The sequence below is a fragment of the Belonocnema kinseyi genome, chromosome 2 (genome assembly GCF_010883055.1).
Source record: "Belonocnema kinseyi isolate 2016_QV_RU_SX_M_011 chromosome 2, B_treatae_v1, whole genome shotgun sequence".
NCBI lineage: Eukaryota > Metazoa > Arthropoda > Insecta > Hymenoptera > Cynipidae > Belonocnema > Belonocnema kinseyi.
Genome location: NC_046658.1, coordinates 74008387 through 74019688, shown reverse-complemented (window position 1 = coordinate 74019688; position 11302 = coordinate 74008387). Strand labels below are relative to the sequence as shown.

The 11302-nt window shown below is 32.6% G+C and overlaps 1 protein-coding gene across 1 annotated transcript in view; it reads left to right on the top strand.

The window, feature by feature from the left end:
- The first annotated feature begins 4306 nt into the window (after positions 1 to 4306).
- LOC117167567 overlaps positions 4307 to 11302 on the top strand; it is a 55004-nt gene continuing 48008 nt past the window's right edge. The window contains exon 1 of the mRNA XM_033352600.1: positions 4307 to 4630. Within this exon, the coding sequence (XP_033208491.1) occupies positions 4573 to 4630 (58 nt within the window). The 5' untranslated portion in view covers positions 4307 to 4572. The remainder of the gene's footprint in view (positions 4631 to 11302) is intronic.

Here is an 11302-nt window from a genome sequence, read left to right as displayed (position 1 = left end):
TGTTAAGAAACAAGACAAATATTAGGAAACAAAGTTCTGTGTTTATAATATGAATGCCGAGCGTGGAACGTTTATATGTTTCATATTCCAACACTTACCTTTCATCCGTTTTTATTATTTTACAACTCTCCCTTTCTCGCATAGCGTCTCACTCTCATTTAACACCCCTAACCCTGTTCTTTTATCTACCTTATTTCCTTTTTACCATTAAATAATTTTTCCTATCTCCTATCATCTACTTCTTACTTTTATGTTCTCCTTCGAAACTCCAATGAAGGTATAAAAATTAACCCTGAAAACTTTCCAGATAATTTTGAAGCACTTTTCAAATTTTCCAATTTACAAATTTCATCATGCTTTTTTCCTTTGTTTTTTCTTTACATATAATATGAGTAGGCACTTTATTTTATCTTCCATGAATATCTACGTAATATTATTACCCTCAGAATCTTACTTTTCTAAATAAAAGTTCGTAAAGATGGTTATAAAAATAAGGAAATAATTGCATGATGTAAAGAATTATCGATGAAGTTTTCTTTGAAATATTCTCAGTATATTGAGAATGTCAACGTTCAAGAATTATTAGACACGAATTATTATTCTTATTACAGAAATTAAATCACAGAAATATATAAATTAAAGGATAACGGTGCGCAAAAATAAAAACCAGGTTCTCTCAAGGGCCCCAATCCATAGATTTATCTAAACTAAATTGTAATTATGCAGTGTTTCAATAGAAACCATTCTTCCACGGTTTCACCAAGATAACTTTCGTCTACTTTATTTTGCGAAGAATAAAGCAGCATCAAAGTATTCAAACGATCATCACCCATTGAGCTCCGAAATTAATTTAAAACTAATTTTAATTTACTAAATGAAGGTTCACAAGAAACTGACGTCACAGGAACCGTTAAACTAAAACAAAGGAGTTTGGGTGCTAGGGGAATTTCTTTTCTCAACTTGAACACAACTTTAGAAATGCCGTCGAAATTGGTACATTTTTTACATGAATCGAAAAGAATTTGCAACTCAGCAAGAAAGCATTCTGGTTTTTTTTTAACAAATATGGGCTCTAATTGTACAATGGATTGGATTGATTCAATCGCGACATTGCGTCTATCAATTAGAATTTCGAAAATTGTCTAAAGGCTTGAACGTTACAAAAGTTTATTTCTATTATTTTGAATACAAGTTGTAAAAACTTGAAATACAGTTCTGAATTCTTTTTGATAAAATGTTAAGAAGTCAAAATTGAATGCTGTTCCTGGATTTTCACTAAACTTTTTTTATACTGGGCGCGTTCTGTGATGCTTCAAAAAATCATTCTCAGGATTGATCTGCAATTTCTTAGCGAATGAAACTGAAATTTTTATCAGTCCATCGATTTGGTCGCCATCGTTCATTTGTTGAAATAATGCTGAAGTAATTTGCTTTAACAACAAAGCATCAATGATGTTCAGTTCTGTAGCTGTGAATTTTCTATCCAATTTTTTACTTTAAATATGACATTATTACCAAAAATAAGGACAAAAATATTGTAAGAAAAGGAGAAGAAAGAAAAGTACTTAGGATAAGTTTGAAATGTATTTTTTCTCTAGTTCACAAATTATTTCATTAAAATAATCATAATAATAATTCCTTATCAACTTGAAAATAGTAGCCCACAAAAAAAGGTGATCTGAACTTTACATGTGACTAGGCTACCCTTATGGATATTGCGCCACTGAACCCGATTCTGGTACCCAGAATTTCCCCTAGACCCCACAATTTTTCCCTAGATTAGGGGAATCTCTAGGGGAGCTACGTTCGAATACAACATTAGAATTTTTCTACCGTATATCAGAATCCCCTTAGTCTAGGGTAAAAACTGTAAAACTCAGCAAAGTTTGAAGTTCCACGAAGTTTTTATTTTTGCAAGAAAAAGCTAATATCTTTTCATATTTTGAGTTTATGAATTCATATATGATATAAGAATTTTTCTACAGTCCCTCAGAATTCCCCTAGTCTAGGAGAACAAGTGGAAAACTAAGCAAAACTTAAAGTTTCACGTAGGACTTATTTTTGTACGGAAAAAATTATGTATTTTCGTATTGTAAGTTGCTGAGTTTATATCTGATATTAGAACTTTTCTACAGTACATCAAAATTCCCCTAACCTAGGAGGAAAAGTAAAAAAGTGAGAAAAACCATAGGTTTTAGGGAGATTTTATTTTTGTAAGGAATAGATGGTATCTGAAAATGTTTGGACTGAGTTAAAATATGGCATCAGAATTATTCTACGATCTACGATCCACTTCCTAGCCCCTAACCTAGGAGGAAAAGTAAAAAAGTGAGAAAAACTATAGGTTTTAGGGAGATTTTATTTTTGTAAGGAATAGATGGTATCTGAAAATGTTTGGACTGAGTTAAAATATGGCATCAGAATTACTCTACGATCTACGATCCACTTCTTAATGTGCAAATCTTTCCCCTATAGCTTCTTCGTAAAAACTGAAACCTCTGTGAAACCTCTAGTTATTCTCACATTTTTGCATTTTCCCCTAAGCTAGAAATATTATGTGCTACTGTAGAAAAATTCAAATATCAGATAAAAATTCAGCAATTAAAAATACGCAAAGATATTAGCTTTTTCGTGCAAAAATAAAACCTTCGGGTAACCTCAAGTTTTTCTGGGTTTAACACTTTTTACCCTAGACTAGGAGGATTTTGAGGTACTGTAGTAAAATTCTAATGTCGAATTTTAACTTAGCGACTCGAAATATGTGAAAACGACAGTGTTTTTCAACTTTCCCGTGAATAAGTATTACTTTAACGGAGCCTGAAACTTCCAAGATTGTACACTTTTTCCCTAGGCTAGGGAGAAATTGTGGAGTCTAGGGAAAATTCCGAGGCCGCATTCAGATTCAGCGGCTCGAAATCCATGTGGGAAACCCCCTCACTTGTAAATTTCAGATCACTTTTTTGTGGGCCTGTGCAATTCTTTACTTTTAGATTTAAGTTTGGCCTCTATCCGTGGCCGGAAAATTATTTAAAAAATTTTAGTTTTTTTAAAATAAAATAAACATTCATATCAATTGTATGAAGTTTCAACCCCCATCCGCGGTTTAAATGAACTATATTATTAACTGCAAAATTTAGAAAATTGACAGACCGAGGTGTTTGTTTGTTTTTTTTTGAAAATATACATTATAATAGAATGCAGGCCACGAAGGTATAATAAGGAGACCTAACTCCGTTTCCCCACTTGGCAATAGAAACATTACCGTAAGTGGTATGCACATTACAGGAAGATTTGAAATTTTTCGTGCGCAGGTGCGCAGTTGTCCTTTTCCTATACATCGAAAAGTGTGCGAATGAGAAATTTTGTCAAATTGACGTAAGTTAGAGAGGTTCTGTTCGTTTGTTTTGATGCAGGTGTCAAGTGCCACGTTGTGGTGCAAGTTACACGCCGATGAAGGCCAATACACTTTGCTTTTTTAAAGCCCTCACTGTAAGTACAATAAACGTCTAATATATTTTATTGTTTTACATAACTGTCATTTAATTTTAATAGTAATGGCTTAGAAATTTAACCTTTACTCACTACCTGAGTGTTAATTAAATTGTATACATGCTTATAAATACGTAATTTACCAATTTCTACCTACCTATACTTTTCCTTCTCAAAATCTGTTCACACATTTTTCAAGCAAGTACCGAAAATACTGTTTATATATTTATTTCGTGTATCTTTCGTATGATGATCAATAAAAGAAGAGAACCTCTCTAACTTACGTCAAGTTGACCAACTTTCTCACTCGCACACATTTTCATGTACATGAAGAGGAACTTATTGAACTTATTGTTCCTTCGTGATGCAGGCCAATTAAATTGTATCAGGTAGGACTGATTCACGTAACCTTACTGGCGAGTTTAGTGAGTCAGACCGGGAAACTTAGAAATCTAATTTTTATTTTCTTAAAAAAAATAAAGTAAAAAAAAAATAATTGCAGAAAAAATCAATATTATGGACCCTAATTCCATTTTTAAAAATCTTCTTTACAATTAATAACTAAGCCAAATATGCAGTGGGATTTTTATTTAGTAGGTCCTTGAAAAATAATAACATGGAAAGAGATAGAAAGTTTTTGGAAGGTGGTTCTTATGTGACAGTAAATAAGGGGAATGGTGTGAAGAAGGATGGTTGTGATTGAATAGCAAGACAGGAATTCTATGCGCGGGCGCATGGTTTGCGCAAACTCTTCACATGCAGCATCCCCCGTCAGTTGCAAGTCAGAAACTATCACGTTTATTTTATCCGCGAATGAACCGCACTTTAACGAACCAGTACAGCGTGCAAACCGGTACCGAACGCACACGAATCAGTCCTTCGGTCCTCAATGCGTCACAGGCCTAATATATTCTACCAAAAATTCATCCAAAAAATATATAATTTATATCCATATTCGTGTGTTGTAAATATACATAAAGGTGTTTCAATTTGAAAATAAAAGACTTTAAAAGTTGACACGGATAAGGTGAAAATTGTGTGTATGAGAAGTTGCGAAATGAAGAAGAGTGGCGAAGACCTGAAATGGATAACATGAGACATTTGATTCACCTGATTATTTCTTTACTTGTTTTAGTATTGGGTACGTATCATTATTTAGTTTTCTTGAGTTTCATTTTAGTTTTGTGACTAAGATTTTAATCTAGAGTTTCCACAAAAATTGATAACATCGAGCAGGAAAAGACGGCTTAAAAATAATTAGGATTACTTTTGGAAAGCGGTACAACTTTGTATTAAAAGTTAAAGTTAAAAATGGAATGATAGTTTTACTTTGCAGAAGTTTCATTTCAGTTTTCGAATTATCAGTTTGGGAAATAACGGATAAAAAAATAAAAATCTTAAAAACAAGTATTTTGGATTTTCTTATCAAGATTTGAAAAGAAGGCACTACATTCAATCTCACATTAAAATTTCCAACGAACTTCCATTTCTTTGTTCTCTTTCTTCCATTTTGTCTTCAAACTTCAAGGAACTGATAAGTGTACTTTCTAAATCTGAATTCCTTACTTATTTTAAACTGAGAATCGCATTGTTATTCTAGGAGAATATGAGAAAACATCGCAAAAAATAGGTATTAAATTTCCGAATGAAAATACTCACATAAATTGATTTTCTTGTCGAAATCAAATAAAGTAGGTCATCCTTTATCCTCCGGATCCTATAGAAGTGCATAAATGTCAACCAGGAGAGGATTTTCTTAGCCTTGACTGGTTTTACGATGTCCGAGAATACGACGCGCTTCTCAATAACCGCGATAATTTCGTTCACAGGCATACTTTGCATCCCTCACTTTCAATATTTTCTAATATTCTGTAAAAGTTCCTGGCATACAAAATGAAATATTTTTAGTTCAGTTCAGGAATCGTGGAGGTATTTCTGATATTAAAATATAAAATAGGTATTAAAATTTCAATTGCTCTTTCTTTACCTTCGGAATTCCAAACTACAATAAAGAAAGGATGAAAGAATGAAAAAAATATGCAGTTACGAAAATAATTTATTGATGTATTTGAAAGCCTTGCTTACTAATATGACCCTGAAAAGACGCGCACATTTTAATTTTCGGGTCAGACTTGGAAAAAACTGCAGTTTTTTAGAAACGTGTACACACAAATGAATGTTGTTTCGCTCAGAACAGATTTTCGTTTTCAATTGAGGTACATCAAAAAGAAAACTCTTTTAGTGAAAATGAATTCAAAATAACAACTTATTCTATAAAAGGAACTCAAAGTAGGAGTTGTGATAGAGACTTTTCATACACAACTCATTTTCTGTCTCGATTTACTTCGAAGATTCTACATGTTAATGATGCACCTTTTACTTTTTAATACAGATCAATTGATATTGAACTGGAAAAATGTTCATAGAGAAACTAAAATCTAGAGATTAGAAATTCTTAAAAGAAAGAAAATGGACATGACTTGTCACAGTTTTTAAGCTTATGTTGAAAATCCGACTTTTTCAACTGCGGTTAATATACACATTGAATATTACGTTAATATTAAATCACTTTAAGAAGATAGGTGATTCAATCATTTAATTTAATCTCTTAAACAAAATTTTGTTCATACTTATCTGTATGATTATTCGTCATATTAATGAACTAAAAAGTAACTTTTAAAAATAGTTCTATTGGACTCTCAGTTTTAAAGAATACCAATTTTTAATTATGCCGCAAAATATTACCAAACCCTCCGTTTTTTTTAGTAGAAAGAAGCTTTCTAGGGCGTAACTTCTTTAAACAGCACTACTTGAAAAAGGTACTATTAAGCAGGAACATAACCCTCCATCCTTTTTGAGAAGTCCTCATCCTGTGCACATGAAGGGTACCATTCTAGGATAATATTATGAAAATGATACCATTTGAATAAGAATACACCCCTTCATCATTTTGAGTAGCATCTCCCTTTTTAGCTAACCGAAGACACAAAGGGTAATTCCAGAGACAACGTTTTTGTTTGAGGGTCGATCCTGGAAGAAGGACACGGTTTAAATTGAGTTTTTCAACAAAAGAAAATTAGATAAAGTTACCTCGACAAATATCTGAAGCGATTTCTGAACAAATAAGATGACACAAAAAAATCCAACTTTCTTCTATGTTCTAGTATCCCTATTTTCAGCAATTTGAAGGTTGAAATAGGCAATCCAAGCGTAGCATTTTTTGTAATAGGGTGGCACAGGAAATAAGGTACTGTTTAAATAGAAATACGTCCCAATTCCTTCTACAGACCCGCTTCTCCCTCCCAATCTGTCTGTTTCTATCCATCCCATAAAGAAACGTCAAAAAAGAAATTTAATGCAGGTGAAAAAAGCTTGCAAAGGACTTATTTTCTAGCTTTTTCCGAGGGTTTTTATCTTGAAAAATACATTTGCGGATATTTGCATTCTATATTCGTGATCAGCGCATCAAATACAACATAGAAGTGATTCCGGGAATTAATTCCGAGTTTGTTGAAGCAATATCCATGGTGGTGAACTGAAAACCCGCTTCTTGCGATTCAGAGAGCCGGAAAATTGTTGATTTTTTTTTTCAATTGGAGAAAGCAGCCACTATCGGTGCCAGGAGAATGGTGAGAATTTAACCTCCGGCCAAAATCGAGCAAATCGATTCAAATCAAATCGCATTTATAACTTCATAAATGAATTTGTACCTCGTTTGTGTTACAAAAGAGGATACAAGAAACATTTTCCTAAAAATATTTTAAATATCTAAAATCCTAACAAATACGCAAAAAAGTTAATAACATTATTACAGCATATAATAGATTTTTTTATTTACTTAACAAGAAGCTTTTCGATTTGAATGATCAAGAAAGATATTTTGATTTTGTTTAAAGATTTGAGAGTCCTGTAAAAGTACTCAAACTTTTTTTTAGATAAACGAAAATTGTTAAATTTTGGTGTGAACATTTGTCTCTCTGTTTCTCCTTTCTGTTTGATACGGTAAACGTTAAAGGCAAGCCATCGGGAATGGTAAAATTTAAATGTATAATTTTTAGTGTCACCGCGAACAATGTGACTCGGCTTTTGGTCTTCGTACTCATAAGCATAATTTACTTCCGGTGCACTTTAATAAAGGATTTTTCTGAAAAACTTTCCTGAAAAGCACCCATGCTTTGCAAAGAGAAGGGCCAATTATGTAGTTCTTTAACCCATTAAAATGTGTGCGCTGTGGAATTTTATCCACGAAAATGGCTGCATTTTATTAAATCCCAAAAGCTGCGAGTCAGTTAATTACCGTGCAAAAGGGAAACGTATGAAGATATTTTTCATTATAAAAAGAGTCAATGGAATAAAATATAAAGAAGAATATCAGTATGTTTGAATAGAAGGGGCCTAAATTAAATAAAGTTATAAAGTTTGTTGGAGTAAAAAAATTGTTTCTTATGTACATCTTCTATATAAAGATCTCATTTTGCATTGAAAATATTGATTTGTTTTTGTAGAGGAAAAATTTCTTTTTCTAACAATGAATGATCGAATTAGACAATCTAAATCTAAAGACTAATACCAATTACACTGATAAATAATTATGAGTCTGGAAGATATCCTTTGCCTGAACTTATCTTACTTTAAGTGTTTGAACTCTAAGTTTTCCCAGACGCAAAAACGAAATGCTATTCTTTTTCCAAAAAATATACAAGCTACAACTTGTCTAGTGGATGAAGTTTGAAGATAAATCTTAATGTCTCACTATTGTTCGATAATGTTATAAATTATTCCCATTGAGAATCACTGTCATCAAATTAGTTATTAGTTACCTTGCGGGAAATCACAAAAATGATCGCCTCTGTGATATAAAGAATAGGGAATCCCCCGTAAAATATTGACACTAAGTGTGAATGAAAATAATTGATTTCTGTTGAATCGGCAGCTTGTTGCAAGTAATGGTGCCATTTCTTCCCTTCTTCTTCTTATAAAAAATATTAATTTTGCTCACAAGATTATTTCCTTCTTTTTAATTTATTTTCTAAACATTATTTGAACATGCACATCGCACAATCTTAAAACTTATGAAGTCTATATCATTTTTCTAAATCGAAGTAAATAAACTCATTTTTAATTGCTGAATGTTTCCAAAAAGAAATCTAAGCCTGCTTGAGAAAAATACTTTTTAGGTTCAAATTGTTTATTTAACAAAAGTCGTTTAAGTTTTTGTATTTTAGATTAATCTGTTAGTCATAGTTCTTATTCAATCCTCAATTTTAAATGAATACCTGATGTTATTCTTTAAAGATTCTATATGATTCTATTCGGTTAGTTTTTATTTTAAAATATTTTTTTTAAATCATACGGTTGAGATTTTTGTAAAGACATTTTTCTTAAAGAATGTAGCCAAATATTATTGCATTAATTGCTCTAAAATTGTATAAAAAGATGTTATGAGAGCAAAGTAAATTTAATTGTTTCGACATAAAAATTCGATTTATGATAGTATTAATTACACGTTTTATTATAATAAAGATTGAGCTTTATTATATAAAATGTAATTAATAATACCCTAAAATATGAATGTCTGTTCAAGATTCCAAAAAAAGGAGGGGGAAAGAGCATTGGGGACAATTAATGACGATAATTTCAATCACTTCAAATCGCGGCAATTTGCAGGGATTCTGGAGGTGGGGAGGGTTAGAATAAGGAAAATGAGAGGCTGAGAAAAATAAAATTAATAACAGAAAATAAAGAGAGAGAAAGGAAAGAATTATTAGAGGGAAAGGAGCTAAAAGATGAAGTGGAAGAAGTACTAAAAAGGATATATGCTAAGGTAGAAATAGAGGAAGGTGAAGCATGACAATGGAAGAGCGAAGAGAAGAGTAACTGGTACTACTGAAACTAAAGAAATGGGAACATATCAAGGAGGTGTTGACAATGATAGGAGTGTTATATGGAATCTGGGAGAGAATAGTGTATAATTTGTCATGGAAAGAAAAAAACGCAGTATAATTTAAGGAAAATAGTAAACGAGAATGAAAAAAGGGAGGAATAACGTGGGTTAAGTGTAGGAGAATACAGACAGAAGGTGTGTGGTGAGATTGAGATAAGACCAAGGAAGCGCTAGTAAAAAATGAGATACCGGAAATCCAAAAGAGAAAAGAACGCAAGATATAGACATACGAAATAGTAGAAAACAAAGAGAGACGAGACATGACTGTAAGGCAGATTGTAGGCTATGCAACTGAAATATACCAAGAGGTTAAAAATATCAGGTTAAAAATGCAAAGAGGAAGAATAAAATAAGCAAAGCAATGGGAGAAGTCCTCGTGGGAGAAAGGAACGACTGTATAACAGAGAAGGATAAGGAGGAGTAGAAAGAACAACAAAGAAAGGAATAGTTTTAGAAGAGATAAACAATGGAGGAGAGAGTTGGAAGATAGTGGGGGTTCATGTGAACAAAGATATGCAGAAGGTATGAAAGGAGATAAAGGAACTGACAGAAGAAAATAAACAAGAGATTAGGCTCATAATAGAAGGAGATTTTAATGCGAATACTGGACATACAGGAGCAAGGGAATGGGGCAAAGAGCGAGAAAAAAATTCAAAGACAAGATGCTAAATGCGGAGGCAAAGAGATTGTTAAAGAGCCTAGACGAAATGAGATAGTTTATCCTAAAATGAAATATAGAGGATTTGAGGAAGATGATCATACACATTCAGGAGGAGAAAGGGAAATGGTAATTGATTATGTTGTAGTGGACGAGAAGGTAAAAAATAAGTCGAAGAAGCTAGTAGTAGAGGACTATACAGATTCGGATCAGTTTGTCATAATAGTGACACTTGAGTAAGAAAAAAGTAATAACAATATGCCAAAAAAGTAAGCGAAAGTAAAAAGAACAGTGGGAGAACATTGGTCAATGAAAGGTAAGTGTTAGTGAAGGAGTATATATAAGTGAATAAGATAAGAAACGTAAACAAAAGAAACAAGAAGTGAGAAGTGAACTACGAAAATGCAGAAAAGAGACAAGTAGTTGAGACAATTATAGATGAGAAACGAAGGAGTACACTGAGTTTCGTGATAAAAAAGAAGAGTAGAAGAAAAAGAAAAATAATAAGTTAGGATACTGAAATCGTAGAATAGAAAAAAAATGTTATGGAACTGCTACGAGAGGTTGATACGAAAGTTAGGAAAGGAGGAAAATATGACAGGGAAATGGGTGAGAAATAGGAAGTTGCAAGGGAGGAAATAGCCAAGGTAATAAGAATAATAACAGATGGAGACACCTATATAGATGAGATTCCAAATGAAATCGGAGAATATAGTGCACAGGATTAAAGGAATGGGCATGGATAATGTGCAATAGAGTATGAAGAGCAAAGCGGTAGCCAGAGTTATGGAAGAAAGGATAAGTGGTACCCATAGTGGAGAAAGGAAAAGTGGAGGAAGTTAATGATTGTAGATAATTGACTCTAATGCCAACATTGTTAAAGTATATGTTCCTGTTTTATCGGAGAGGTTAGAGGAAGAAACGGAGGAATAAAGATAAAGCCACCGAATCAGACAGGATTTCGAAAAGGGATGGGGCTGATGGACAACATATATGTTCTAAACTATCTAGTAAATTAGAGGATTAAAAGGGAGAAAAGGGCATCGGAAAGGAATACCAGAAATTTTTATAGAGATAAAAACAAGTAAGAGGTAGTGTCTGGCTAAGAACAGGAGTAAGGTAAGGATGTCTTCTGAGTCCACTTTTGCTTAATATAATAATATCAGACTTTGAAGAAAAAATAAAGAAAAAACGATGAGGAGGAGGTAGGA